The sequence below is a fragment of the Cricetulus griseus genome (genome assembly GCF_003668045.3).
Source record: "Cricetulus griseus strain 17A/GY chromosome 1 unlocalized genomic scaffold, alternate assembly CriGri-PICRH-1.0 chr1_1, whole genome shotgun sequence".
In the NCBI taxonomy this organism is placed as follows: Eukaryota; Metazoa; Chordata; class Mammalia; order Rodentia; family Cricetidae; genus Cricetulus; species Cricetulus griseus.
This window is the reverse complement of record NW_023276807.1, coordinates 151424745-151452033: the sequence shown is the minus strand read 5'-3', so window position 1 is coordinate 151452033 and position 27289 is coordinate 151424745. Positions and strand designations below refer to the sequence as shown.

Here is a 27289-nt window from a genome sequence, read left to right as displayed (position 1 = left end):
TATTCATTAAAGTTAATTGAACAGTATTATGAGTCACTGTTAACGTCAAAATTAGAGTTCAAGTGTCCTTCTTCATCTAGGATAAAACACTGTGAGCAACAGGCCATCTGCTGAGGTGGTACAGTTACACTTGGCCTTCAGCATGTGCCTGGCATCTTCTGTTAGCACTCTTTTAGATTACAAACCCACCAAACAAGTTCACCTTGATCTTTCACATTAAGTCCAGACTATCTTGGGGAAAATAAATTTGACATAAATGTAAACCTGTGACGTTTCTATCTGAAGAAGGCAGAAATAAAACAGCTCTTTTGTGCTCAGTTACAATAAAACATCAGACGTAACAGAGACTCTTAAAACCTGTCATTGGAGAAATATGGCTAACAATGCCTCTCTTGAGCAGAACCAAAATCCCTGCTCAGCCATCAACAACAGCATCCCTTTGATACAGGGCAAGCTTCCCACTCTAACCTTATCTGGAAAAATCCGCGTGGCAGTGACTTTCTTCCTTTTCCTCCTCTCGACTGCCTTCAATGCCTCTTTCTTGTCGAAGCTGCAGAAGTGGACTCAGAAGAAGGAGAAAGGGAGAAAGCTCTCAAGAATGAAGGTGCTCTTAAAGCATTTGACTTTAGCCAACCTGCTGGAGACTCTGATTGTCATGCCACTGGACGGCATGTGGAATATTACAGTACAATGGTACGCTGGGGAGTTCCTCTGCAAAGTTCTCAGCTATCTGAAGCTCTTCTCTATGTATGCCCCAGCCTTCATGATGGTAGTGATTAGCCTGGACCGCTCCCTGGCCATCACTCGGCCCCTTGCTGTACAAAGCAACAGCAAACTAGAACAGTCCATGATCGGCCTCGCCTGGATTCTCAGTATTGTCTTTGCAGGACCACAGGTAAACCATTACTCCTGAATTTGGTGGATATGGTTATTTTGTATCTAACCTTGAATCAAGGCAGCGCCTACCGTGTGGCCTTTAAGAACTGGGTCTCTTGAAAGTCAGAGTAGTAGACTTTAACCCTGACTATTTTGTCTTCTCAGGAAAATTTCTTAAGCTCTCTGAGGCTCTGTTGATTGATTCATAAAATGGGATAAATGCCTATTTCACATGCTTTCATGATGGTTAGATGAATGATGTATTAAATTATCTATTGTGATCTGTACTACATAGTAAATGTCCCCTAAAACCTCTTCTCACAACTGAACATATGCGCAGCCCCTCCTACTTTCCCATTCTTTCTCTTCAGTTGACTTGAAATATGTTGCCAAAGCTGTTCTCAAACTTAAATCCCCCTGCCTCAGCCTCCCAAGCTAAAGGGATTGTAGGTGTTCTCCCTTTGTGCTCAGCATCTTCTGTCTTTCCTTTTGCTCTGGTAGAAATGGATTCAGTGGTTAACCAAGAGACTGTTTAAACATGAGACTTACATAGATGGAAAATATTTATAGTACCTAATAGGATACTTAATAGAATACATTTTAAAACTTAGAGTGTGTATAGTTTTATGTCATCGATTAAAAATAATGCTAGGCATGGGGATGAGTACTTTTTACCACACCCTTAGGATGCTGGGACAAGGGGATCACAAGTTCAAGGCCAGCCAAAGTTATATGGAAACTCTAACTCAGAAAAAGACTGGTATGTAGCCAGGGGAATAGCCCTTGTCTGAAAGTCTTATGTCCAGTCCCCAGCACTAATGAAGGTAATATAATTAATTTTTAAAGATATAACAATAAAATATTTGATCTGTAAATGAAAGAGAAAAAATATCTTTAATTATATAAGGTATTGATATACTCAAAAAGCCTTAAATCTGTGAGAAAGGCTGGTAGCCTTTACGTGCTCTATATAAAAAAATGTAGCATTTAAAATTTTAGTTGTAAAATTATAATTGTGCATATCCATACAGTATAATGTGATATTATGATACATCATATCTTATGAAAATTTGATGGGGGACATAAAGTAATTATAATTTCAATCTGAAGTAGCTTTTTAAAATGAAAATACTTTAACAAAATATATGTAGGTTCAAACAGAGTAGAACAAGACAAAAATAGTTTTGACCCCAGGACAGGCTCCAAAGCTACAGAGAAAACCTGTCTTGAAAATTTTTTTTCTTTTGAATCATCGAGCAATGACATGATGAGACTGAGGTTAAGATGATATCAGAGGAATCAAACACTCTGCTAACATGTCCAGAAAACTCTCACATGCTTTATCTTTTTATTTGTTTGACAGAAGGTCTTATGTAACCCTGGGTGACCTCAAATTAGCTATGTAGCAGAAGATAACCTTGAACTTCTGGTCCTCCTGCCTCTATTTTCTGTGTGTAGGGATTACAGGTCTATAAAACCACATGTAGTCTGTGTAATGATGGAGATCAAACTCAGAGCTTTGTACCTGCTAGCCATGCCCTTTCAGCTATGTGACTTCAAGAATGCCACTTAACTTTAAGTTTAAAGGGGTAATTAAAAACCTGGTACACTAGTGCATTCTTTTAATACTAGCACTTAGGAGATGAGATGGTAGGATGGAAAATTCAAGGCTACCATAGCTAGATGGCCCAAAACAAAAATATATATATAAATTCATAAGCCATGCTAAATGTAAGTTGTACTATATATAAAACTAACTACTGTCATTCTTTATTTTTAAAGATTAGATTAATAGTCATGTCTGTTTGAAGTTAGCAAGAAAAAACTGAAATATGAAAAGGAAATTGTTTTTTTCTTTAAGAAAGAGCTAAAGAAAATAGTTATATAGAAAAGAAATTATTCAAATTTTTCAAAATTTTAGCTTGTATTCTTACTAATCAGTAAACTTTCTTAAGGCACACAAAGCCACGCTACTCACTGAAAACTGTGTCAGAACATGATAACAGAAATCTTAAAGTTATCATTTCCAAAAATAAGTTAGAAGAGGAAATAAGAAGGAAAAATCTAGGAGGGAGACAGGGACGAGGATATCCCAGCAGTCAAGTCTTGGGAGGAGCTTTTATTTATGACCAGTCATTTCCTAATTTAGGTGTGGCTGAACATAATTGAAAATCACATTCCTTAATGAGAGTCATTTAAGACCACAGGAGTGCAGAGTTGCAAAGTATTTGCAGGAAGAGTTTATGTTCCTGGTTTATCTTGTTCATGTGGAGTATTACCAAAACAGCTTTTAAATTGTATAGTTAACACAAGCCTGTAGGCAAGAAACATGGGCCACTCCTTAGTTTTTGGAGTAAAGGAGCATGGTCTGAAGATATGTAGAGACTTGCCTGGACACATGAGCTAATTTACTGAGTAAAATGCACTTCTGAACTTGACAAACAGCTTAAATTCAATAAATCCTCAACCTTCCATGAGCAATACTCCAAATGGTGCTTAAAGCACAGTAATAGCATGCTAGACTCAGTAACAGCAATAATAATCAGATGGGAAATAATAGTTGAAGACAAAAATCCGTGTCAGAATTATGCTAAATGGCTTTGTATGCAATAATTTCATGAATGTTCCCTATAACAATATAAATTATGTATATTATTCTTATTTTGTGCAGAAAGAAATTAAGCCCATGAATATTATATGAGATGCCCAGGGAATGTCTAATGAGTGAAAATGTCAATATAATACAGTTAATTCTATAGGCAAGGTCTAAATTACACTACTCTATTTTGTTCATGGGGCTATTTACATATCTATATCTAGTAACCTAATTAATACTAGACAGAGTTATGAGATAAGTATAGAAATTATATTACATTGCATGTGCATGGGGATGTTTGCTCATATGATCTAGAAATAGATACATAAGGATACAAATACAAATACAACTTTCTTAGTATGTTTTATGTTACATACAAATATATGATTTCAGGAATGAGCACTTTCTTAGTACTGGGTACTACACAGAGAGCTCATTCCTTGTAAAAATTAATTCTCCCTCTCACAATTGTTGTTAATTGCCTGAGTTCTTTGTCTAGGAGTGGGACATATGAGATTTCCCCCCTTCTGGGTTAGTGTGTCTATTGATGTCATCATTTTTCATGTCTTTTTACACAGCTCTATTGTTGGGGTGCCATGGATGCAGTTAGGAGACAAACTCTCACAACAGACTTTCTGGCCCTTTATTTTTTTTCCCAAGAGAACATCAAAACTTTACTGATCTTTAAAAACCCAAAATAAGCAGCTAAGCCTCAGGATTAAACCAGTCCTTGATACTCTGAGATTTAGCACTCGGAACTAGAAGTCTCAGGTGTTAAGTGTGGCTGTGAAGACCCTCTGGAGGCCTCAGCATATGTCCATGGGCCTCCTTGTGAGTAGACAACCTGCATGTTGTCCTGAGCCCTATGCTGTACTCCAGTTTCTCTGCTTACAGAAACCCAAACCTGTACAGGGTAGGATACGTATAGTCTCTGAACTTGAGGTGGAGACAAAGGATGATGTGTTGAAGGTCATCCTTGATAATACTGTGTGTTCTAGGCCAGCTTGGCCTTACAGCCTGTCTAAAACCAACCTAAACACTAGAAATCTGTGGTTCCCTTTGTAGCACAGGGCTTTGGATTCATTATTCTCCCGTTTACTGTCCAATGCATGGGCCGTAAGCACACACTGAAGACTAACACAGTAGCTGATATGTTAAGGGTCAGGGATATGTGAATGGGGCCCACAAGTGCTTATGGACCACTATGGCCAGAGGTTTTAGCTACTATACCTTACCATATCAGACAAATCTATCCCATAGGAAAGAAAGCTTAAAGTAACAAATATATATCCAGAGGGAAAACATACAGTATGTGTTTCTTGAAGTATAACTAAATATTTATGGATACAAAGAAAAGTTGTGTGCTTCAATTTTTTATAATAGTGATGACTGAGATTTATCCAGTGTTAGCTTTGCAGGCACTATTCCAGGGACTTTGCATGTAGCAACTCCGTTGTCATGGCATCACTAAAGTAGAGATTCTGTTATGATCTCTACTTTAGCTGGAGAAACTGAAGCTAATTACATTTAAGAAAATTTAGTATTTACTACAGTTGCCTTGGTAAAGTGTGGATAAAAGATCATATTCTAAGAATAAATAAGTACCTTCAGTTGCTTCCAAAGAAGGTAAACAGAATGTTCTTGATTATGGCAAAGTGACACAAACACTGATAAGGGCAAGAGTCATGGATAAAGGAGGAAAAAGAAAACAGAAATTGAAGAAAGAATCCAAGGACAAAAGAACCACTGAAAGCAAAGCGGATCCCTATATTAATCCCCCAGAAGAGCACAGTGAAGAAAATAAAAATAAATTGAACCACGGCTAAAGCAAATTAATTCATGGGTAATATTCTGAATCCCCATGTGCTTTCTTGAACTTCTGGTTTTAAACCAATCAGTTTATCATGTATTAAGATTGTAACATTGACTCCACAGTATCCTCTTACTAAATTCCTGTCTGTGGGCAAAGTATCATATGCTAATAAGGAATAAGTATCTTCAATTGTTTTTAAAGAAGGGAAACAATATTCTTAATTATGGCAAAATAAACACTGTTAAGAACAAGACAGAGAGAGAGAGAGAGAGAGTGTGTGTGTGTGTGTGTGTGTGTGTGTGTGTGTGTGTGTGTGTGTGTGTTTGATCTACTTTAAAACTACAGTTTAGGCCTGGAAGTAGTGGCACACACCCTTGATCCCAGAACTCAGGAGGCAGAGACAGTTAGATTTCTGTGAGTTCAAAGCCAACCTGATCTACAGAGCAAGTTCCACGACAGGTTCCAAAGCTACACAGAGAAACCTTGTCTCAAACACCACACACACAAAAGAACCCCACAGTTTAAATAAATTCAAGCTGAAAAGTATGGGATAAGAAAGACTCAGTCTGTAATGTGGGAAAAAGTTGACTTGAACCTTAGAATAAAATTAGCAGACTTGCTTGGGTTTCTTGGATTTGAGACTAATGATATAATCCTTTGTCGCCCTCTAGTGGATTAATTTAAACTTCCTTTTCTTTTTTTTTTTTTTTCCCAACTTTTTTTATTTGAATTAGAAACAGGATTGTTTTACATGACAATCCTGGTTCCCTTCTCCCACCCATCATCCCCTACCTCCCCCCCCGCCCCCGCCAACTAAAACCTTATCTGTCACATATCTTTTCTGTTCCCCCTGGATGGTGAGGCCTTCCATAGGGTGTCATCAGAGTCTTTCGTATCCTTTGGAATAGGGTCTAGGCCCACCCCCGTGTGTCTTGGCTCAGGGAGTATTCCTCTATATGAAATGGGCTCCCAAAGTCCACACCTATGCTAGGGATAAATACTGGGCTTCTACAGGAAGTCCCATAGGTTTCTGAGGTTTCCTCACAGAAACCCATGTTCCTAGGGTTTGGATCAGTCCCATGCTGGTATTCCATGCTATCAGACTGAGGAGCAAGAGTTCCTGGATATTCAGGTCAGCTGTTTCTGTGTGTTTCACCAGCCTGGTCTGGACCTCTGTGCTCTTCACTAGTCCTTCTCTGCATCTGGATTCCAGTTCAGATCAGTGATTAGTTATGGGTGTCTGCTTCTACTTCCACCAGCTGCTGTATGAAGGCATATAAGTCAGTCATCAATCTCATAATCAGGGGAGGGCATTTAAGGTAGCCTCTCCTCCACTGCTGAGATAGTTAGCTGGTGTCATCTTTGTAGATCTCCATACATTTCCCTAGTGCTTGGTTTCTCTGTAAACCAAAAATGTCTCCCTCTGTTATAATATATCCATTCTTGTTATAGTGTATTTTGGAGACTTCCTAGGGGCAAGCTAAACTTTATTTTCTACTTGATAAAAGATTGCAAATTGAAAAACCAATACTGTAATTACAAATATAAGATACAAGTTTTTTCCCTCCAATCTACAAAGAAAGTAATATTTCAGAATTCTTTTAAAATGATGACATTCAAAACCTCCCAAAGTAAAGAAATCCAGGAAAATGAAGTTTCTCCAGGACACACTCGGGTGTGCTTCCATCATAGATCCTTCACCCAGCAGCTGGTGGAAGCAGAAGCAGAGATCCACAGCTAAGCACTGGGCCAGACTCCTGGAATCCAGTTGTAGAGAGGAAGAAGTGATGAGCAAAAGTGTCAAGACCATGATGGGGAAACCCACAGAAACGACTGACCTGAGCAAGTGGGAGCTCACAGACCCTAGTCTGACAGCTGGGAAACCAGCATAGGACTGATCCAGGCCCCCTGAACTTGGGTGTCAGTTGGGAGGCCAGGGCAGTCTATGGGGCCTCTGGCAGTGGAACCAGGATGTATCCCTAGGGCATGAATGGGATTTGGGAGCCCATTCCCTATAGAGGGATAGTCTCTTAGCCTAAATACACAGGGGAGGACCTAGGTCCTGCCCCAAATGATGTGACAGACTTTGATGATGCCCCATGGGAGGCCTCATCCTCTCAGAGGAGTGGATGGGGGTGGGCTGGGGAGATGGGGGGGTAGTGGAAGGATGGGAGGGAGAGGTAACTGGGATTGGTATGTAAAATAAGATTGGTTTTAATTTAAATAAAATTTATTTTAAAAAAAAAAGAAATGTGCTTCATGAGTCAGGAAAAATAGAAAGTCTACCTAGAATTTACTCACTGATTTGTTTTTCAAGCGTCTTTGTATGTGGCATGCCCATGTAGACCACAAGAGGGCATTAGAGCCCTGAAGCTACAGCTACATCTCCTAACCCTTCCAAACCATGCAACTGAAGAGTAGGCATGCAAATATATGAGCCTACCAGGGGCATTCTCGTTCAAGCTACCACAGTTATTGTCACTCCTAAAGGGTTTTTTGAGTTCTTTAAAAGTTGGAGATACAGCATTTCTTTACCAGTCTTGACTTCACTGGGTATTTAAAGAGATCTCACACACCCCATAGGAGTTAGCACTAACGGGATGCTATCACTTCCTCTACATGCCCTACTGAAATTGCATTTGTCATCCTAGTTATTTCCTGCCCTCTAAAAGAAATTAAGTAAAAAAAAAAAAGCAATATATTTTGATCACGTTTTCTTCTTCCTCAATTCCTTCCAGTTCTCCAATTTATACCCTTTTAACAAAAGAAAACCCAAGGCGATGTGGTGGTTCCTGTGCTGTCACCTAAGTCATGTTTGCTGGAACTATTCCAGACTTCCTTCATGATTCATAAAAGTGATATTTTGAAGAGTACAGGCCATTTGTACATTGTTCCTCAGTTTAGGTTTATCTTAGATTTTCTCAAAGCTGTATCTTAAGTAAACATACTGAAGATGTAATGCTGGTTTCATTTCAACGAGTTGTCTAGAGAAACAAATGATGTCAACTGGTCCCATAATCTATAATATTAATTACATAGATATTTCTCCTTTTATAATCTTTCTCTTTATAATGAATAAGTGTCTAGCAGGTAGATATTTTGATATTTTTAATGTCCTATTCTCAAACTTTCACCGATTGTTATTCCATCTATTGCTGATTTTTGCTGAAGCCAGTCAGTAGTATAACAATGAGCAAAAACAGAACAAAAAAACTCCACTTTATTTTCCCTTTATCAGTTAACATTCTATATTAAGGAAAAGTTTTCAATTATACCCATTTTGTGGTTGTATAATTTATATTCATATAGATCCATGAATTCTTGCTTTAATTGATAGTTTGCCACTGCTTTTTGCTTGTTATTTTGTTAGTTTGTTTCTTTAAAACAGGGTCTTGTTACAAAGCTTTGGCTGGCCTGGGACTTACAGAGGTCTGCCTGCTTCTAACTCCCAAATGCTAGGACAAAAGGAATGTGCCACCACCACACCCTGCTTTTATCATTACTTTTAATTTCTTATTTATTTATCTATCTATCTATCTATCTATTTATTTATTTATTTATTTATTTTTTTATTTATTTTGGTTTTTTGAGACAGGGTTTCTCTGTGGCTTTGGAGGCTGTCCTGGAACTAGCTCTTGTAGACCAGGCTGGTCTAGAACTCACAGAGATCCGCCTGCCTCTGCCTCCCGAGTGCTGGGATTAAAGGTGTGCACCTGGCTTCTTCTTTATTTTAACTATTAAACTTTCTCAGATTTATCCAAATAATTTTTAGTCTTTCTTTCATATTCAGTTCTTCTCTGAACAGTCCCAGACTCTGGCACAGTCAACTGAACAACATATTGTATTTTGTCTGCCGCAGGCTTTGGGCCATCTACTCCAATGAGCGCTGTATCCTTTTGGTAAAGTAAGAAATTTAGAAGCCAAGCCATTTCTAGGCTCTCCTCATAGGCAGGGCTGAAAATAAATATAAATATACAAATGCACAGACACATGCAGGGTGTAGGGGTGACAAAGGGATGGCATAATGAAGGAAGCTGGGTCTTTTAAGGAGGCGGGTGCTTGTTTAGTGGACACGTGTGGGAAGCTTCCCAGTTGCCTTGGTTCTTCACACAATGGGAGAAACCTATCTGCAACCTCAGAGTGTTTAAGTACAAAGAGCTTTCTTACTCCAAGAGATACAGCCACCAAGATAAAATTTTGGTTTTCTTGGTTGCCTCAGCGCTAACTTCTTTCTGAGACTGCTCAAAGTGACAATCATTATTGAACTCACAACTGTCGACCAGTCAAAACTTTTTTTTAAAAGATTTTATTTATTTATTATGTATACAACATTCTGCTTCCGTGAATATCTGCACACCAGAAGAGGGCACCAGATCTCATAAAGGATGGTTGTGAGCCACCATGTGGTTGCTGGGAATTGAACTCAGGACCTCTGGAAGAGCAGTCGGTGCTCTTAACCTCTGAGCCATCTCTCCAGCCCCCAAAACTTTATGTATTTAAAACTGAAGCTTTATGCGGAAATGTGGTGCCTATGTTTTATAAGAACTCTTCAGGCAGCCAGCACAGGTGGCGCACGCCTTTAATCCCAGCACTCGGGAGGCAGAGGCAGGTGGATCTCTGTGAGTTCGAGACCAGCCTGGTCTACAAGAGCTAGTTCCAGAAACCCTGTCTCGAAGAAAAAAAAAAAAAAAAACTCTATGAGAAACAAGAATGGGGCTTATCTTCCACCAGCCCCCTTTTCCAACATCTCTGCTCATGCCTATCTTCCACTTAGAACAGGGGGAGAAGCCTCTAAACCATTTATGTGTTTTGACCATTTTAAAAAGTATACCATATTACTACACCTTTCAATGTCTAAAACAAATTTAATATGTATGCTTATGGCACAGTTTTAAACACTGTGGATATAGAATGAACAAAATCACTTTCAACAAGGCTGCTCTGGGGAACTGAAAGTGCAAGTGAAGTTTAAGTCTTTAGGTGATCATTGTTCTTCAAGGCTGAAATAATTCCACCAATTACAAAATCCTACAGGTCATCCAAGCTAACACGAGCGTAGTTTAAGCAAACCTCACTTACAAGTTTCATACAATTGTCAAAGTGTAATGCCTAGGGATTTAGAAATTGCTTTAGGTAGGAAGACTATCGGCATAAAGGAAGGAAGGAATGCTTTTGGAAAAAGACACAAATTTTTTGTTGCTTTTTCACAGTTATATATCTTCAGGATGATCTACCTAGAAGATGGCTCTGGGCAAGCGGAAGTTTTCTCTCAATGTGTCACACACTGCAGTTTTCCGCAGTGGTGGCACCAAGCCTTTTACAACTTTTTCACCTTCAGCTGCCTCTTCATTTTCCCTCTTCTCATCATGCTAATCTGCAATGGCAAAATCATCTTCACCCTCACAAGGGTCCTTCATCAAGATCCTCGCAGTACGTATTCCTTAGATTTGAGTAATAACTGTAGACAGGTAATATTTTTAACTTTAATTGATTTGTTGTGAATTTTACATCATGCATTCTTATACCACTTATCTCCTAGTCTCCTTGCATCCACTCTCGGCTATTGCAACCTCCTCTAAAAACAAACCAGATTTAAAAGAAAAACCAAACCAAACCAAACCAAACAAAACAAAACAAAACAGAGAGAGGAGGGAGGGAGGGAGGGAGAAAAAAGGGGGAGGGAGGGAAGAATCTTGTACTAGAAATTATAGTGTGGTCACACAGTTTACCCTTTAGGCCATTCATTGTTACTTGCAAGTGTTCATTGGCCGGAGGCCTCTGGCTATACCACCTATAATGGGTTCTCACTGGGGCTCCTCTTGAATATCCTGTTTTTGTCCTGTGTCATGGAGATCCTGCTGTTTTGTATCTGTAGGTTCATCCAGCTCCATGTTCCAACAGTTAACAAATGACATGGATGTTGGAGTGCACCAATTCATAGCCCTGGATTCTGGGTCTGGGTGGTATCTGGGTTGGTCAACCTGCCAGCTGTCCCTCATTGTCTCTACCTGCCACTACCAAGGCAAGAGCTAGCTTACCCAATGCAGCCTGCAACAAGCAACAGGGCCAGTTCTCCTGCTCTCAGGTCCCCAGATCCAGTCTACTCACACTCACACTACCAGGGCCAGCTCTACTGGAAAACAATATTTAAAGAGCGACAGTTAGGCAGAGTGGTAGTATATTAGATACTATGGCAAGCAGTTCACAAATTTTAGGTTATTTGATAATTTACAATTGCCCCTTGGAATAATAGTTTTACAATATACTCAATTTATAGATGAGATCTGCTAATGGTATCTCATGTTATCATTTTCCACCATGGAATAAAATAAAACAAGAAAGGATAAGGGGTGGCTCAGAAGTCTCCATACCTTCTTGAAGATTTGTGCACAGTAGAAGATTTGTGCACAATAGTAGATCAGGAACAGGAAAGACATTTTCTTCAGTGGTGTAGTTACTTGTTAAGGTGCCATTACTCCTATAAGCAAACTTAACGAAATTCATTAGGTCATTCAAAACGGGGGAAGGCATGAACGTAGAAATGGGACCATCTGGGAAGAAGAGACAGGAGTAGGAAGGGGACAGGAGAGCTATGGAGAAGGGGATGAATATGATTCAAATAACATTAGATAGATAGTAGATAGATAGATAGTAGATAGATAGATAGATAGATAGATAATGATAGAATCACATATAGATACATAGAGTTACATAGATACATATACATATATATACAGTTTTATATGGAATTTGGATATAGACATTTATGTACATATACAGATATATATCTCAGAATGAAGGCACTATTATATGTAATTAACATATACAAATAAAAACATTTTTAAAGGAAGAAAGGACAATTACTCCATTAAAATTCAGGATAAACGGGGCTGGAGAGATGACTCAGAGGTTAAGAGCACCGACTGCTCTTCCAAAGGTCCTGAGTTCAATTCCCAGCAACCACATGGTGGCTCACAACCATCCTTTATGAGATCTGCTGCCCTCTTCTGGTGTGCAGATATACATGGAAGCAGAATGTTGTATATATAATAAATAAAAAAAAATTCAGGATAAGCATGAAAACATGCTCCTACTGGCTACTCCACCAAATATCTGATATCTAGCATATAGCAAACAATCAATTTCATGTTTTATTGTGTGAATACCTCCATTTTTCAAATCCTACTTAGTTTAATTTTAAGACTGCTCTACTCTTCATTCTTTCCTAGAAGAAAACTTGCTCTAAAAGCATATTTTGTTTCTTTGCTGAGACAGTTTTATTACATAGCCCAGGTTAGCCTTCTGCCTTTGCTCCCTTGGTAGTAGTACGAACGAGTACTACTACACATGGTTGGGGTAGGGCAGGAATCTTTTAAAGTAAATTATCATTATTGGAATTGTTTTTCTTATAATCAATAGTTAAGATTCATGAATCTTTCTTCCATTTACATCCTTTTGCTTTTGTGAGAAAGCTGACTTTAAACACTTACTCTTTTTCTTTATTTACTAGAACTACAGCTGAATCAGTCCAAGAATAATATCCCAAGAGCACGGCTGAGAACCCTAAAGATGACAGTCGCATTTGCCACCTCGTTCATTGTCTGCTGGACTCCCTATTATGTCCTAGGAATTTGGTACTGGTTTGATCCTGAAATGTTAAACAGGGTGTCAGAGCCTGTTAATCACTTTTTCTTTCTCTTTGCATTTTTAAACCCATGCTTCGACCCACTTATATATGGATATTTCTCTTTGTAATTGAGAGACTACAGAAGAACAAATATAGAAGTAAGGTAACTAATTTCACTAGTTGAGAATACGCTTGCAATACACCTATATACAAGCAAGGCAGTGTTTAAGCTAAGGTTATCAACTTTGTTCTTGTAGACAGTCTTTTTGTCAGAGCCTCACATGAAAGGAAAAGACCTCAAATAATATTGAAATTTGTCCTTAATCATGAGTTTCTAAACTAACCTCTGCCTTATCTGTAATAAAATATGTATATTTTATTACATATGATTTGGACTTCTTTTCACTTCCTCCTTAAATAATAAAGTATAAATACTTAAAATAACCATGTCCTAAAGTTAAAAGATACCAAAAGGTAAGACTAGGAAACCGCAATGTGTTTATAACATCAGCATGGTTTGGGGAGCTTTTTTTTTCCTCAAGGGGCTCAGCATCGATAACAGACCGACACTATCATAGTACCTATGACATGGAGACAGAATCACGTCCATATGTCAGCAGCAGCAACAGACTGATGCTATCATAACACCTGGAGCACAGAGACAGCAGAATCACATCCACAGGTCAGCAGCAACAATAGATTGATGCTATCACAACACCAGGAGCACAGAGACAGCAGAAGTATGTCCACAGGTCAATTTTCAACTCCCATTTTCCCTTTGGCTTTAAAAGGATTTTGATTCACCCGGGGTTGGTGGTGCACGCCTTTAATCCCAGCACTTGGGAGGCAGAGGCAGAGGCAGGTGGATCTCTGTGAGTTTGAGACCAGCCTGGTCTACAAGAGCTAGTTCCAGGACAGCCTCCAAAGCCACAGAGAAACCCTGTCTCAAAAAAAAAACAAACAAACAAACAAAAAAAAGGGATTTTGATTCTTATTCAGCAGCCAATTCCATCACCTGGCAGGATTATTGATATGATACAAACTAATCCCATTACATGTTGCAGATTGGGACATACCACTGCACAGCAGAAGCATTAAAGGGGATAGATTTTTTTTCATAGGCTATTAGAATATTACAAAGACTGTATAATATATGGGGTTTATGTAAACTGACTGCCATGAATACTGATTTAATACAATTAAGAAAAAGCACATACTAATTACCTTGTAAGCATAATATACAATCCATTTTAATAATATGGTGGAATTTTTTGCCTATCTCCTTATCCTACTAAGTCATTTCCCACAAAGAAATGAGGAAAGTCAATGAAAAACATTAAGGAAATACACAAACAAAAAGAGGAGGTTTGACATGTACACAAACAAAAGAGGATGTTTGATGGAATTCAAGATGAGAAACCGTACAACTTCCCCCTACAAAGATGACGGGCAACAGCAGAGAATATTGGGGGGGGGAATAAAGCTGCGAGTATGAAACCAACACCTACTGCTAAAACAATTGCAGTTCCCAAAATATGTCTTCACACTACCACAGGCTTCACTCAACTCAGGTCAGGCTCATCTGTTTCATGACAAATGGGAGGAGGTGAAAATAAAAGGAGTACAGCATTCACTTGGTGGTAAAGTATGAGAACTCAAATTCAATAATTATCTAACAGATATTCATGTGAACTATGTAATGCTATACAAAATATGAGGGTAATCTGCAAATATGCTAGGCCATGTGTGGTAATAGAATGCAAACTACTGACCAATGGCAAATTCCTTCTTCCCTTCCCTTTATTATTTTCTACTTTGTGTTTTACTGTAGTGTTGGGTATTTTTTCAGATTCCACATTACTTTCCAATATTCTCTCTTTTTATCGTCTGTGTTAATCATACTTTCTATTTAAAAAAAAAAACTGGCAGAAGTCACTGATAGAGTTCCATATTCAACTGAGTGGAACGCTAAGTTTTCCATGCATTGTAAGAAATTCTCTAAGTTTACATGTGTACTCATACCAAGACTGTATAGATGACACAGGACATAGCTATGTCACAATAACACCAATGCATACCAAGCATCTTCATAACATACTCATTCCTAAAATTATAATAAATCTTACTTCTGGATTTAAATATATATATATATACATATATATATATATATATGTGGTAAACTTAAGGGCTTTTTCTTATCTCTGTTTAAAATGCACATTGCTCAACTGGTTTCTTATGTATTCAAGAAACTGTTCTAGTCAGGTATTGCCTTGGGCATTTAAAGATATATTTGCTATAGGACTGTCTGGATACAGAGGCCCTTAACTTATGTAGCCAATGAATAGAATTATATGTCAATGTATTTTTGTTCTAGTTATGTTTATATTATTTTAGGCATTTGTCATGATTATACAAAGAAAGAATTTGCTAACTAATCCAGACTGCCAAAAAGGTACAAAAAAGTATAATAATCCCAGCTTGATTATATGTATGGAAATTACTATAATAAAATATATCCCTTATCTGTGTGTTCATATACATGCATACAAGTGTTGATATTGAAACTGCATCACTTCAGTATGTTTAGTCATTCTTTTAAACATTTAATCTTAAGATTCAGTATATTTGGGAAAATTCACAAGAAGTAAAAGTTCTATGTCAATATTGTGTATGGTTTAAATCCATACAGATATGGATTTAAACTAAAGTTTACAGTGTCAATTTAAACATGCCCTTTAAATGAAAGTTATATCACTCAACAGAGTATTTCAAATCTGATATTCCATTCATGTATTGTACTATTATAGAAGATGAAAATTATTCATAGAAAGGAAATGTTATGCAGAGTAAATCCAATATGTCAGATAATTAAACTCTCTTATTTCTTATCTTTCATTTAGCCTACTGAATTAGTTAAAAACATGTATTTCTTTAAGTAATTCAGTTTCTTGAAGAAGTTAAGCAGACTAAATAATAATTGAGCAAATGTTGCAGCAATTCATTTTCAGACTCAGAGAGAACAATACCTTGCAGAATGGAGTCATAAGAATCCTAAACAGTATGTCCCAAGGACTAGAACTGAGTTAGAGATTCCTTTCATGAGTCCATTTCAGAACCTGCATGGTTATCACAAAGAAACTGCATTTTCTCCATAAAAGATACTTTTAGAATTTGTACTAAGATGTACTCTGCTGTAAGGAATGGAAATATCAAAGCAGAAGGAAGGGAGGCAGCACTGGGAAAGCAAATGCAGAGCGACTAACCACAAATTGAGACCAGCCTGGGCTACAGTGTGAGATCTTGTGTCAAAAAGAAAAAAAACCAAGAAAGTAAAGAAAGAAGGAAGCAAGGAAGGAAGGAAGGACAATAAGAAAGAGAGGGGTGTGAAGACATCTCCAATCAGAAGGAGCATAGTCCCACCTCATGTCAGGACACATCCAAAAGTAGCCATAGAAAACTTGGTCACCAGAGTTTTGCATTAGATTCTTTGCTCACACTGGACTTCTTTTATTCTGTCTAGAAGTTATTTGTCACCATTTCAAGGGCCAAAAGGCAATTTCTCATTGGGAAGCCCTTTTCCATGACAACAGCATTTTATCCTGTATCAAACTGTATCATGACAACCCTTAAGCCAAAATCTCTGGGCGAGGGGGCTGGGGGTATCACTGATTATGTTTTTAAAACAAAATTGAAACTGTAAATATTACAAGTTTAAATAGCACAGGATAAAGAACACGGCTTAAAGACTAAATGCTGCACTTGTACATGCTAATTGCATAACACACATAGCTTTAAGAAAGGCTGAGAAATGACCCACCAGTTAAGAGTGCTTACTGTTCTTACTCAGTTCCCATCACCAACATCAGGGGCCCAGAACCTACTGAAACTCTACCTCCAGAAGATCTCATGCAATCTTCTGCCCTAAGGGTACTGCATTCATGTGCACATAGCCTCCAAAACACACACAAAATTAAAATTTTAATGAAATCTTTAGCCAGGCTTGGTGGCATAAACCACCTGGCATTCAGAAGGGAGAGGCAGGTAGAACTTTGTTAGTTCAAGGGCAGTCTGGCCTGCATAGCAAGTTGTAGGCTAGCTAGGGCTACATATTAACATGGCAAAGGTGACTAAAATAGCAATGTTTAGCAATATCTCAGCTTTATCTGCTACCCTCCATTTCTCTACTCTCCTGTTGTAGAAAACTTCAAGAGTTGTCTGCACCCGATAATATTCCTTTAAACCTTAACACCTGATAACTTAATCCTGGTCTTACTAATATTCTTGTTTAGGTCATTAATATTACCTGGCTAGTAAAACTAATAATTTGACTTATTGTAATGTTCACTAGTATTCCATTGATGATCATCCATTCTCTCTGAAAAGAAATGTAAAGACGTACTGGGTTATCTCTTAATGAATGCTCTAGAATTCCAGTAGAACTGAAATTGGCTGAGTGAAAAAGCAAGAGGATCTAAGTTGAAAGAGGCCATATGGCAAGAAGGTCAGTAGACGATCTCAAATCACTGCACAACTACATGAAAGCACAACTGGCAGGGGAAATGGGGGAGGAACTGGGAAGGGGGAAGAGAGGGTAAACTTTGATTGGGATGTAAAAATAAAAAAAATATAAATAACAACAACAAAAGTACAGCTGGTGTCTTAGCAAAGGCTACAATAACCTTTTGGCATAGACTCCATGGCTTAAACAAAAGACATTGATTTCGAAAAACCTGGAGACCAAGAAATAAAGAAAGCAGGGTTCCAGCATGGCTGGGTTCTTTTGAAGGCTCCGTTGCTGGTTTTCAGTGGTCATCTCGCATTGCATCTTAACAAAGCAGACAGAGAATAACTTCTTTCTTGTGAGGGCCCAGGAATAACCCCATCATAAGGATCCTTTCAGAACCATGTCTGAGGCTACTTGGTACCCAACTCCCAACTTATCCCATCCAATCAGGGGTTCTGGGCTGACAAAGTAAACTAGATGGTGAGAAGTGACCTTCCTGAAGATAACTCTATGACTCTGCCTATGGCATAAAAATAATGCTTTTCGCACATAGGATAGCTACACTCCTGTTGGTGATTTTAGTTTACAGACCAGTGCTTCCCTCACTTTAAGGTCACTGTCTTTCAAAAGCCTCACTCTGATGTTCTAGAAGATGCTGTCAGAGCAAAGAAGGGGAGTATTTTGAATTATGCATTTGTCAAAACAAGAACAACAGCATAGCTCTCCCCTCAAAGAGAATAAGAGATCTGGAGCCAAATATGAATGATCATGCCCTGACAATATGTATTTAAGTTACCATGTGGTAACAGTTTGAGTGAAATTTTTATAGTTGTAGTACAAAAATGTCACAAATGAAAGTATTTAAAAGTATACTGGTGGGGTTCTGCCTTCATCCAGTAGCTGATCAAAGCAGAAGGAGGCACCCACAGCTGAGCAGTGAGCCATACTCCCGGAATCCAGTTGCAGAGAGGAAGGAGAGAGGAGCAAAAGAGCCAAGGCATGCTGGAGAAACCCGCAGAAAACAGCTGACCTGACCTAGTGAGAGCACAGAGACCCTAGTCATAAAGCTGGGGAACCAGCATTGGACCTAACCAAGCCCTATGAATGTGGGTGCCAGCTAGGAGGCCAAGTCAGTTGATGGAACCTGTAACAGTGGAGCCAGTCTTTATCCCTAGAGCACAAATGGACTTTGGGAGCCCATTCCCTATGGATGGATACTATTGCAGCCCAGATACAGCAAGGAGGGCCTAGGCCCTCCCCCAAATGATATGATGGACTTTGACAGTCCCCTGTGGAGGGTCTCACTATCCCTGGGGAGGAGGTGGGGGTGTGTTAGGGGATTGGTGGGGAGCATGGGAGGATGGGAGGGTGAGGGAATGGGGGGAAGGATATGTAAATATGAGTGCCTCTAAAATAAAATAAAAAAAGTATACTGGCGGGAATTGCAAGGACTTGGGTTACAGCAAAGCAAGGACATCTCTGCTATAAGCCTCAGATGCTATCTGTCTCTTGCTCTTTGTCTTGGTTGAATCCAGGAGTCCATTAGTGCATTCCAAAATGTTTCATCTGATAGTTAAAAGGATGTATGGTGAAACACGGAGGTAAACAAGGAACAGCTAGTAAGAGGGATAAAGCTAGGCCAAGATATACCTCAACACTTAACTCTATATATACACTTAAATTCTAACCAGTTAATCAGCCTTCTAGAATCTTTAACACAAAATGGATCTTATTTTCTGGAAACTTTAGTTGACACATACTTAATAAGAGTATGAAGATATCATAGTGGATTCAAAAGTTTGGGGGAAATGATAAATAGACACACAAGCCAGCAAGCAAACAAACTGGAGGGAACAAAAAGAGAAGTATCTTCATTCCCTCCTTTGCCATCTCTAGTTTTTAGTTGTCTTCAATTTAAATCACCAGTTAGCTGTTTAGATGCTTTTAAAATTATGTGTGTGTGTGTGTGTGTGTACACCTTTAATGTGTAGTTTATACCACTCTTGGTCAATACTAATTACTCTCTCCCTAGAATATATAAAATACCCTGTATATTGCCCAGTTATAATATATGGTCTTACAGCAGATGCATTAAATCAGCACAAGCAAAACAGGAAATTTCTCAAGAAGAAAACAAAATTGGAAAGAGGTGTCATTATTCAGGCAAGATTCAAGACAGAATTCAGAGAATGAAGCCACAGGTCAGAGCCAAAGGAACAGAACTACACACACACATATCAGGATAGAGACCAAAGACTGTTAGAAGTCAGCAAAGACAAGAATTCAGTAGTAAGTCCTACTTATACACAAGTGATACGCAAACTATGAAATAGAGGAAGTAGGTTAGACAACACAAAATATGATCCTATCCTACAGCCCCACATATATAACCAGGGAACACTACTAGGCATGCAAACTCTTAGCCTCATGCCTAAGAAGAAACACGACTAGGGTCTATCAAGTGTACTTTGACATGGAGGTAAAGATGGCCTCTGGGCTGAAGGATCAGGCTGACAAGCCAAGTAGAAAAGAAGCTGAAGATAAGAAAGATGACCTGCAGACTGTTTCAGTCAAATGGAGGAAAAGGCATGGGATGAATCCGCATTGGTGACAACAAGTAGAGACTGGTCAGGCAGTTTCAGGACAGGGACCTCAATTCTTATTTTTTGCCAGAAATGTACTTGATTCTCTTCTGTTTGAGTCGATTGTTCCTAATCTCATTTCCTATTATCTTTCTTCTCATTTTGTACAACTTAAGTGAGCACCACTGCATGGAAAAGACATATGACATATGACCAAAGCTGAGAAGTGCCTGGAAACGTCATGGTACTGATTGACTGACTCCCCCTCCTCATCACCTCTCCCCAGTTTCTGCCCTAGGTACTATAAAAGCCCCAAGTCTAGGAGCTTGAAGGTGCCCATTTTCTGGGACCTAATCCTGAGACACCGGAGCTCTCCTTTGATCTTTCTCTTGAGGTCCCACCTATAATTATATCTTCCTTTCTAAGCTCATTTTCATGCTGTCTGTAAAATTCACTCTTCTAGTTTGGAGTAACTATGGTGGTCATTGATTTTGTTTTTCACCAGCTTAGCTCTTTGAGCTACAACTACCTTTAGCAAGGAAGCCTCCATTTCTCCCAATGACAACCACACTTTTTGTACAAGCTTAATCTACAAGTGAGTCTACTGGTGGGTGAATAGTGACTGTGGCTAAAATCTGAATCTCTCTACTAGAGCTCCAAGGGCACTTAAATGTCTCCAGTTCCCCTCATCAGAACAGATCCAGATGAATTTACAGAATACTACATAGAATAGCATGAGAATTTGAAGCCCCATTTAGGAATTTTTAGGCTTTTCATCTGTTTTCTGTTCTTATTGGTTAATAGTTAAATATAGGAGCATAATTTTGCTACGTTTTTCTTCACAGTCACTGTTGCCTACGAAATTAAGAAATTTAAATGTTCTGGAGGGACTGGAGAGATGGCTCAGTGATTGAGAGCATTTATTACTTTTCCAGAAGACCTAGGTTTAGTTTCCAGCATCCACAAAGTGGCCCACAAACATCTATAATTATAGCTTCAAGGTATTTGGTACACCAGTAACACATGTAGTACACATACAGACAAAATACATACATAAAATAAAAGCAACTGTTTTCTTCAGAATGTGCTTGAAAATTGTATTTCATTTGCAAGATTATGATGATTTCTCTTCTCTTATTCTATAAGCAATATTTTTAAAATATTTTTAGAAGTCTGATCTTTACATTGCAGGCTTCTACATAAACCACTATGCTCTACTTACAAAGAACCAGAAGTTCATTATTCACACTCTCCCAAAGCTACAAAGGTCTCACAAATTCGATATCTAGGGCAAGGTCCTCTGTGGTTCTGAGAAGAGCATCTCTTGCTATGCCCTTATAGGACCTGAAGGATGACAGGGATGTCTAAGTTTTCAGCTCTGATAACTGCAATCTTCAAATTCCATCACTGCAGAGACTCGGTTTCAACATCTGAATCTAGATGACATAAACACTGTCTGCAGCATGTGTATTCCAACAGCCCACAGCCCATAAGTGAATAACTATTAAGATTTTAATAAACTTGTTCCCTTTGCAAAGGAATCTCCTCTGGGATTTTAAAATAATTAGCTTCCAACCCATTCAAATTTTAGGACAACTGCCTTGGACAAAGTTCAGGAAGCTATGTGCTAATGTGCGGACTTGACTTCAGTAACTAATTTTAGTTGAAATTTGTGGTCAAGTCTCTAAGATGTAGATATAATATACCAGAAGAACAGAAGTCTAGGAAGAACTCTAGGTTCTAGCCCTAGTTGTAGGAGTAAAATCATATGAATTTATTTGTGCCATTTAATCTCTTTGAATCATCCTCTGTAAATCAACAAAATTGTATATTGAGCATCTTTACTGTGCTATTATTTAATATTGCAGAAGTATGAATGTGTTCTATAATTATAAAATAATATGAATGCTGTTGGCTACACATAATTTCCAATGTAAACAGTTTTATTTATAGAACTCACATATGCTTACATGTTTCAGGAAGATACACATCACAATACTCACCTACAAAATTTACTAGGATCAGGTAATCCTAAATGCATCCTCATATCCTAGAACGGATTCTGAAAGGGGCAGGGGGAGGAAATCACCAGAACAGACTGGTATCCTAGTAAAGTATATGGTTTTGATAGTATTGCATAAATATCAATTTTTAAGTTTTGAAAAATGGCAGTCTACATAATGGTATCTTTTGGGCAAGTTATTTGAAGATTTTAGATAAATTCTCTATATTACTTTGCAAATTTTCTGTAAATCTGAAATTCTTCAAAAACAAATGTTGGCAAGTAAAAATATTATGCTGCAACATTAGGGACCAGCCATGCATTCACATATACATACATGTACACAGACACATAGCACAGAAGAAATGAAGGAAACAGATAGTGCACACCAGTGTGGATAACAAATGAGTGAGGGACATTGCAAGCATCGAACCACATTTGGTAATACTGCACAACAGGAACAGATAGAGTTTTAAGTTAAAAAAAAAAAAGTTTCCCTTAAATCCATGGGAAATAAAGATCACCTTGGACTATGGAAATAAATATCCACTTTCCATAACAGCAGTAACAGATAGTGATAAAGTCTGGCATAAAGTTAGTAAATCTTATTTTTCTTAAGAACATACTTGAATGTATCACAGAATCCTCTGTCTTGAGTAGCTATGGACTTCACTGACAAAACCCTTTAATCTAAAATCATATAGATTATCAAACACTTTACTGTTTGAATTGTCCACATTAAGATAAATCTATCATTCATTGTTAGAAGATCCAAATCACTTTGTCAAAGAGAAATAAATAGCTTCCACCTCCAACAAGTTGCAAAACCATAATCAAGAAATTTGTGAACTTATTTCACATCTGTATTTTTTAGTTTCCAAGAAAGCAATGTAGACCCTTTAACTAGAGCAGGGTTTTGTTTTTTGTTTGTTTGTTTTGTTTTGTTTTAGCCTATGAGAATGCTACTTCATTTTAATGTCTCCTAAAGTCCCACAGCAAATCTGCTCTAATCCTTTGTTTGGAAAGGTAATCTATGGTTCCTCTGGGAAGTTCATTCCTCCCTGAAATCGGCTGTTAGGACTGCCTCTTGCAACTCAGGTCCTCAGAATGGATTTGTACTTACTGAACTCAGATTCCTACCCTGTTCAGTTCAGCAATAAGGACCTGTCAGACAAGTGAGCAATAGAGTATCAAGTTCAAAAGGAAAAAAAGGAATGAAGAACATAACATCAACACAGACAATGAAAACAATCCTGAAAGAGGTGCTTCAAACTCAGAAATGGCAAGATAGAACCTGAGAGAATTAATAATCAAGAATGAAGTAGGAGTAAGACAAAAGCTAACACAAACAATGGATTATGATTTGCTCCCCAGAACTTAAGGCCATTCCCAAATAAAGATTTAGTTACTTTGGTGGTCAGGATATTCCCTAACATTAATTTATGAAGGACTCATGAAGAAGATAGTTTATCAGTTGCTGATAATCACATGTTGATAACAGTGATTATCATTTGAACATGAGAGTTGATTTTACTGGGTACAAAATAATTGGCTTGTAAATTCTGCCTTTAATATCTAAATGTACTATTCTGATTTCTAATGGCATAAAACCTCACTGTCAAGATGGCTGGTGATAATTTTTTCCCAATGTATAAACATGGAAAAACAATTTAAAAAAACAATGGAATCTTGAAATTTGCAGGAAAATGCATGGAACTAGAAGAAACCATTCTGAGCGAGGGTAACCCAATCACAAAAAGACAAACATGATATGTACTCACTCATATGTGGTTTTTAGACTTAGAGTAAAGGATTACCAGCCTACAATCCACACTGCCAGAGAAACTAGTAAACAAGGAGGACCCTAAAAGAGACAAACATTGTCCCCTGGAGAAGGGGAAAAGGTCAAGATCCCCTGAGCAAATTGAGAGCATGGGAAGAGTGGGAGGGAGCTACCAAAATGAGAAGGAGAGAAGAGGAAGGATGCAGAGGTCACGAGGGAGCAGAAAGTTTGAGTCAAGTGAAGAATAGAAGAAAGGGTATGTGATAGGTAGGGTTTTAGTTGGCGGGGGGTGGGGGGTGGGGGGTGGGGGGTGGGGGGGGGGGAGGTGGGTGGGGGGTGGGGGTGGGGGATGGTGGTGGCAGGGGAAGACGGGAGGGAGAAGGGAACTGGGATTGTCATGTAAATCAATCTTGTTTCTAATTCAAATAAAAATATGATAAAAAAAGACATTGAGATTTGAATCACCATTTTATCATGTGTTTGTAAGTATGCTGCATTTCATCAAATGTAAGATACATGCTACTGTGGTTTGGAACATAAATACGCTTTAAGACCAGTGTGTTAAATGCTTTCTCTAAAATCCATGGTGCTATTGGGGTGGGGGTGAATAGTAGAACTTTTAAGAAGTTAGATCACTTGGAAATATGCTTGTAAAGGGAATACTGAAGCCTTGAACATATCCTTCATTTGTTTTCTAGCACTCATGATGTGTCCATCACACTTTGCCATATGCTCTGGTCATGATATATATGTTGCATGGTCCTAAAGCTAGGACCTCAGAAGCTAGGAGTTATAATAAACTCGTATTCCTTTTAGGTTGATCAAGTCAGAGGCAGAAAAGCTGACAATGATTCACAGTCATATTCTATATTGATAGAAGATAATAATCTAATGCCAAATATATTAAAGAACCATGGGAGGGTTTTAGACATAATACAATATATTTTTTGTTACTACACAACAAATTTCCATAAGCATAATAGCATTGTCTTACTTAAGGGTTTTATTGCTGTGAAGAGACACTGTGACCATGGCAACTCTTATAAAAGAAAACATTTAATTGGGATTGGCTTACAGTTCAGAAGTTTAATCCATTATCATCATGACAAGAAGTATGGAGGCATTCAGGCAGATGTGGTTCTGGAGAAGGAGTTAAGAACTCTATATCTTGATCCACAGGCAGCAGGAAGAGAATGCTGCGCTAGACTTGGCTTGAGCACCTACGATCTCAAAGGCTACCCACTTCCTCCAATAAGGCTAAATCTACTCCAAGAAAGCCACTCCACTTAATAGTGTCACTTCCTATGGGTCTATGGGGGCCATTTTTATCCAAACCACCACAAGCATAAAAGAACACAATTCTGTTAACTTATCCTGCAGGTCAAAATTTGAGGTACAACGTAACAGACTGCTTACAGACTTACAAGACTGAAATCAAGACATTGATTACATTCTGTTCTCCAGCCAGTCATTTTCAAGCATGTATAGGTTGCTGATAAATTTAATTCCTTATAGCTGTATGCCAACATGCTCTTTATTGTTGGCTGGGGACACTCAATTCTTAGGTCATGTGGAAACCTTCCCTCTTCAAAGTACACAATGAAAAAGTCTCTGTTGGTATTAAGGCATCTGAACTGGCCTGTCCTAGGAGTTCTGACAGGATATGCCCTCAGCTGTAGACACTAAGAGCACCAACTGCGCACATTCAGGCTTTTCCCTATTAAATTCCCTTGTATTTTTACCTGACTCGGTATTGGTAATATCCCACATTACTGTGTTCCCTTTTAAAAGGGTCGTGCCTACCTCCCATCCTTCTCTCTTTTCCCCCCTTTCTGACTGTCCCCCCTTCTCCTTATCCCTCCCTCTCTCCCCCTCTTTCCCCTCTCCTGCTGCTCCCATCTCTGGAGGCCGGTCTACCCTCTTCCCTTTCCCCATTTTATGATTTTTGAACTCTGCCACATGGCGTCTTTCCCCTCATATGCCACTTTTCTTAAATTAGAACAGTTTCCCTTTTGCTGAATGTCCTTTAAATGCTGATTTTTTTTCTTTTTTCCCTCTATGAAAAGCCTAATATGTTTTGAAGAAGTGAATAGTATGTAAATACCAGGAGGCAATAAATATTTTAAAAGGAAGAATCTTCATGTGTCCAACACATTGCCATGATGAAAGAGACTGAAGCTCAGTTGGAGTGTTTTTTGTTTTGTTTTGTTTTTTCATAGCAAAGGTTGGGATGAGGGATTTCTAAAGTTCAGAACCCCTGATTGGCTGACATTTGTCTGGGGTGAAAGGGGATGGGTGTGTGTGCTGGGCTAAGGGACATCAGGTGATCCTATGTACAAAGGTTGGAATGTTAGGAATTTCCTTTGTAGCCTTAGGTACTTTCCCCTTGGATGGTCTGTTCCTGAGTTTTGCCTGCATAGCCTCAGTCTGTGGTCTTTTCTGGAACCAGGTATTGCCTTAGGGTAATCTGAAACTCAGGCCTCTATTGATCTTGTCATGTCTGGGCCGTACACTAACCCACTGCCCCCCCCAAAAAAAACCCTTTATAATAAAAAGACAGGATATATTTAGTGCTAGAGCAGAACTTTGAAAGAATAAGCCACAGCTCAAGTATATTTAAATGTTAAAGTAAAGAAAAAAAAAAAGGTCCACAACTGGATTGAAAAAATTCCCATCCTACACATAGTCAACTTAGGCTTCCAAGCTTCTTGAGATGCTCAACTTTGGAAACAGCATGGATGGACACATAGGATAACAGGCTTGCAGGACTCTCATTTCAAAATATTAAGACAATTTTGAGCTAAAAATATTTTACTTTACAGAACATTGTATTATATCGATAGTCAAAGTAAATGCCAAAATTTTCAATTGGGCTGATGTTTCTTCAAATACACAGCTATTTAGAAAGATTCTTAACTATATTGTGTCCACACAATTGTTTTCTAAAAATGGTAAGATAAGAGTCAATGAAAACAGAATTACAGGAGAATCCTTAGACACTAGCACTGGTAATCTGGGTTATCGGCTGTATGTCTCCGACCAAATCATTAACTGGAGCTCTTTTTTTTTCCTCCTATAAAATGAAAGCGGAAATTTTGCAGCTCTGGAAAGTGACTACAGAAATCTGTGTCTCACGTGTACTGGATGCCCAAGACTATTTAAATGGAGTCTTTAAGTGGAATCCCAGCCAGGCTGTCTTGGGTTTGGGGAAAATGATGTCCTTTAGGCACGCTGACACCCAAGGATTTACAAAGCAAACTCCGTCACCCCGGCGGCTCCCCAGCCCCTGGCGCGTTTAGCTCCCGCAGCCGGAGGTGACGTATCATTTCAGTGGTTCTGTTCCGTGTTCGCCCCTCAGCGCTCAGTCTCCTTCACTTAGCCACGCCCCTCACCTGCAAGGAAGCTCGCCCAGCTGCCCCACCTCAACCGGAAGTCAGGTGTCCCAGGGGCTGACAGGAAACGCAGTCCAGGGCGCTCTTCCTAGCTCCGCCTCGGGTGACGTAGAC

The 27289-nt window shown here is 38.7% G+C and overlaps 1 protein-coding gene and 1 long non-coding RNA gene across 5 annotated transcripts; one reads left to right on the top strand and one right to left on the bottom strand.

Annotated features, from left to right (window-relative positions):
- The first annotated feature begins 370 nt into the window (after window positions 1-370).
- Gnrhr (gonadotropin releasing hormone receptor) lies at window positions 371-19609 on the top strand. 3 transcript variants are annotated; one of them, XM_027390986.2, is made up of 3 exons: window positions 371-895; window positions 10496-10715; window positions 12796-13040. In XM_027390986.2, the coding sequence occupies exons 1-3, from the start codon at window positions 374-376 to the stop codon at window positions 13038-13040; spliced, it is 987 nt and encodes a 328-aa protein (XP_027246787.1). In that variant the 5' UTR covers window positions 371-373. The 3 variants fall into 3 exon arrangements, with proteins under 3 accessions (XP_027246787.1, XP_027246784.1, XP_027246785.1); XM_027390983.1 differs by lacking the exon at window positions 12796-13040 and adding an exon at window positions 19592-19609 and having other exon boundaries at window positions 374-895; window positions 10496-10753; XM_027390984.1 differs by having other exon boundaries at window positions 374-895; window positions 10624-10715; window positions 12796-12823.
- LOC107977289 lies at window positions 10373-27287 on the bottom strand. Of its 2 annotated transcripts, none has more exons than XR_004772225.1 (4): window positions 27176-27287; window positions 11657-11774; window positions 11324-11418; window positions 10373-10743 (listed from the first exon to the last, which is right to left on the bottom strand). It is a non-coding gene; the product is annotated as an uncharacterized LOC107977289 (long non-coding RNA). The 2 variants fall into 2 exon arrangements; XR_003480233.2 differs by having other exon boundaries at window positions 11324-11415; window positions 27176-27285.
- Between the last annotated feature and the right edge of the window lie 2 nt (window positions 27288-27289).